At 43.1% G+C, this 3,627-nt stretch overlaps 1 protein-coding gene across 1 annotated transcript; it reads left to right on the top strand.

Annotated features, from left to right (window-relative positions):
• Positions 1-1,101: 1,101 nt before the first annotated feature.
• On the top strand, positions 1,102-2,061 carry LOC130712677 (uncharacterized). The gene has a single exon (XM_057562496.1). It carries the CDS (start codon positions 1,102-1,104, stop codon positions 2,059-2,061), a length of 960 nt encoding a protein of 319 aa, XP_057418479.1.
• Positions 2,062-3,627: the final 1,566 nt, after the last annotated feature.

The following is a 3,627-nucleotide window of genomic DNA, read 5'->3' as shown; positions in this document are numbered from 1 at the left end:
TTCACATATACATGTACAAGGTATAATAAGAATAATCTTTAAGTTATATCTCAGTCAAAGTTCCCTCCCTCTTTCTCCTTCTCGAATCCTCTCCCTCTCTCTCGTGATCTCACTCTCTCTCGCTCCCCTTCACGACGGCGGCCGGCGGTAAGGGTGGAAGGTGGCGGCTCCTCTCTTCTCCTCTCCTTTCTCTCTTCTGTTTTGACGTGATGGAGGTGCTGTCCAAGGGTTTCTAATTCAGATTTTGTGTGAATGAGAAAAACTCCTCCCCCCAAACCCTATTGAACCCGCGGCTACACATGCATGGGCTAGGGTTTTGAAATTTTTTTCTTTCTAAGCCCAAACAAGTAAAAACCCTGAACCCAACTAATTACTCACTTAAACCGGTCTGACTTATGAGAAAACCAAACCACTTTTTAATAAAAACAAGATTAAAACAGGAATTAAAAGGAAAATTCTCCAATTAACCCGCTGGTACTGTACAGCCAAAACTATCGTCACTAAAACTACAATATCGCGAGGTACCGATATCGGAATGACCTGATTCCACTTCGAGAATTTTCTACACTTAAAGGGATACAACTCTCATGAAGGAAGTTTTCCCAAATGAGGTCGTTAAGACCCTCTAAAAATTCACCCAAGTTGACAGTTGAAATCTGCCAATTTCCAACTTGAACAAAACCCTCATTTTATTCAATCTTTCTCAAAAACAAAACAAACTAAAATAGGGTCTCTGTCCGACACAATGCTAGATGGTACCCCATGCAGACGAACAATTTGATTCTGATGTTGCAAGCCAAGTGAGAAAACTCCTTCTGTTGAGATCCCCCATGAAAAATCCCTCGCACCCTTATCCAGAAAGGGTAAGGAACATGTGTTGATTGCCTCTTAAGAAGTGTAATCTGATAATGAAGAAGTGATCAAGAAGGCCACTGCCTCTGCTAGCAAGAAGGCCACGGGTTTTGTAAGCAAGACTGATGCAAACAAGAACGATAAGAAGAAAAAGGGTTTTGTTGCTCAGACCCTCAAAACTCCAAAGGCTTCATATCTCAGGTCTCAGTTTCTGAGAAGAAGAAAAAGAAATAAAAGAAAGAGGAGAAGATGGTTGCCTCTACTGGAAGGAAGAGGAAACATGTTTCTGAAACTGACTCTGAACCAGAAGTCGAACCAGATGTCCCTGACATCTCCACCACTACCAAGAAAAGGATCAAGGGGAAGAGAATTCCCTTGAATGTTCCAGATGCACCCATTGACAATGTGTCATTCCACTTTGCGAGTTCTACACAAAGTTGGAAGTTTGTTGTTCAGAGAAGGTTAGCCAAAGAGAAAGAACTTCATGAAGATGCCTTGGGACTCAAGGAGATCATGGATCTATTGGTGGATGCTAGTTTGATGAAGACTGTCAAGGATATTGGCAGGTGCTTTACTCAATTGGTTAGGGAGTTCATTGTGAACATCCCTACTGACTGTGATGATGAGAGCAGCTATGAGTATAGGAAGGTCTATGTAAGAGGAAAGTGTGTCAATTTTTCTCCTGAAGTTGTTAATGAGTTTTTGGGCAGAAGCCCTGCTGCTGTGACTGATGAAGAGCTTGATTTGAATAAGGTTGCTAAGACCCTAACTGGCAAGATGGTCAAGAAGTGGCCAAAGAAAGGATTACTTCCATCTGGGAAGTTAACTACCAAGTATGTTGTGCTTTTCAAGATTGAATGTGCAAATTGGATGGCTACGAATCACCTGTCTGGTGTAACTGCTCCCCTTTCCAAGATGCTCTATCTGATTGGAACTGGTGGTGAGTTTGATTTTGGTCAACTTGTGTTTGAACAGACTCTGAAGCATGCAGGTTCTTATGCAGTGAGGCTGCCAAGTCTTTTTCCCTGCCTCTTGTCTGAGATAATAGTACAACAACATCCTCACAACCCTCATGTTGTGAGGGCTAATGAACCTCAAGGTAAGAAACCTATGCCTCTCAAGTTTGCTTATCGCTTGTTTTCTGGGACACATGTTCCCGACATTGGGCTGTCTGCAGCAAAGGGTTCTGCCAGTGCCAGTGGCACTTAGGCAGTTGGTTCAAGATGACACTATTTAGGCTTGCAAGATTAGGAAGTTGAATGTGGACAAGCTCATCAAGGCCATGACAACGGTTCATGCAGCTGCTGAGGCGGATGAGGTTGAAGAGGCTGCTGAGAATGTTGAGGATGACACTACTGCTGTTGAGGGCGAGGAAGCTCAGTATGAGACTGTAACGCCCCGATTTCTCGAGTGTCACACAGTAACTAAACATCATGGATTTTTGTAAGGAATTTTCGTCGATTCATTTATTAATCATCAATTAGTGACAAAGATGCATTTTACCGAAAACCCTTAACTTAAATCGTAAATCACTTTTAAGATCGAATCGTGCGGAAAAATGTGAATAAACGATTTAACTGAAATGATACTTGTAATTAAAATTAAAAGTACTGTGGCCACTCCCATGTGTGTAAAACCACGTTTGGAAATTGTCAACTGTGTTACAACTGAAAAGAGTAATTAAACCGTCATAGAAAAGTTCAACAAAAACAGAAAGTAATCAAAGTTCGATGCCTTCGCTTTCGGGTTCCCAAAGTAAACTACCCTCCTACTTAGTCTTCGTCGTCACTAGAGATCTCAACAAGCTCAACCCCAAATAAATCCTGGTCCCGGCGGCACTTCTTCAAAGGCGGCTCAGCTACTGGCAAGGACTCTGTGGAAGATCAAAAGAACCAAACACACAACAAGCATTCCCATCGCCCCACCAATCTGGAACTTCAGGTACTCAACTATTCAACACCTCGTTGTCGTCAAGCCTTGGCTCCTCAACGGGTGCCTGAACTGGAACCACATTCTGCTCCGCTAGCACTTGGACTTCGACAGCTACCTCTTCAGAAAGATCTGACTCCACTAAAGCGACTTGTGAACCTACGTCCTCTGGATAGTAAAACCTTGGTGGTGGATAAGGCATGGTGATCTTTCCTGTCATCCGCTGAATCTCCACAATGTTCCCATGCTTGTCCTTTCTTGTGAGCTTGACATCGCCGACATAAACTCGGCGAACCCCGTACGTGTCGGACGTCCAGGCCCGGTCCCTCTCTTCGTCATACAGCTTCATCTCCCAGGAATGGATCGTCGTCGTTATCTTCACGACCATCTACCCCCCACCCCCCACAAATAACACAAAACAAGTAGTGCAAGGGTCCGGTCACAAAATCAACCTAATTATAAACTATTTCACAATATACATTAAACATTCGCTTATGGAATTATTTTTGTATAGCAGTTAGTTAGTTAAGCTAACGAATCCTCACATCACACAACCCACCAAAACTCCTTGACCAATCTCGTACATCCGCAGATGCACAGTTCTTAGAGGGGGCCCACAGTACAACCCTCATTCACGTGGAGCCGCAATGATCCACAAAAATCTCCCTCGCGTGCAAGTTACCGTTTGTCTCTAACGACACCATCGTTCTCATGGTCCATAGTCCTCACTAGACCTATGTTCCATTAAATATCTCATTTACTTACAAGAGATTAATCACGTTTCTCTTTGTTTAAGGCTCTAAAGTCAACCTAGAGTCTTACAACATACGTCGAATAAATATAACG

This window comes from Lotus japonicus, chromosome 4 (assembly GCF_012489685.1).
Source record: "Lotus japonicus ecotype B-129 chromosome 4, LjGifu_v1.2".
Classification (NCBI taxonomy): Eukaryota; Viridiplantae; Streptophyta; class Magnoliopsida; order Fabales; family Fabaceae; genus Lotus; species Lotus japonicus.
This window is presented reverse-complemented; position numbering and strand designations above follow the sequence as displayed.

What these genes read in the sequence shown, in the direction of transcription:
- LOC130712677 (XM_057562496.1), top strand. Translation starts at nt 1,102, where the DNA reads ATGGTTGCCTCTACTGGAAGGAAGAGGAAACATGTTTCTGAAACTGAC.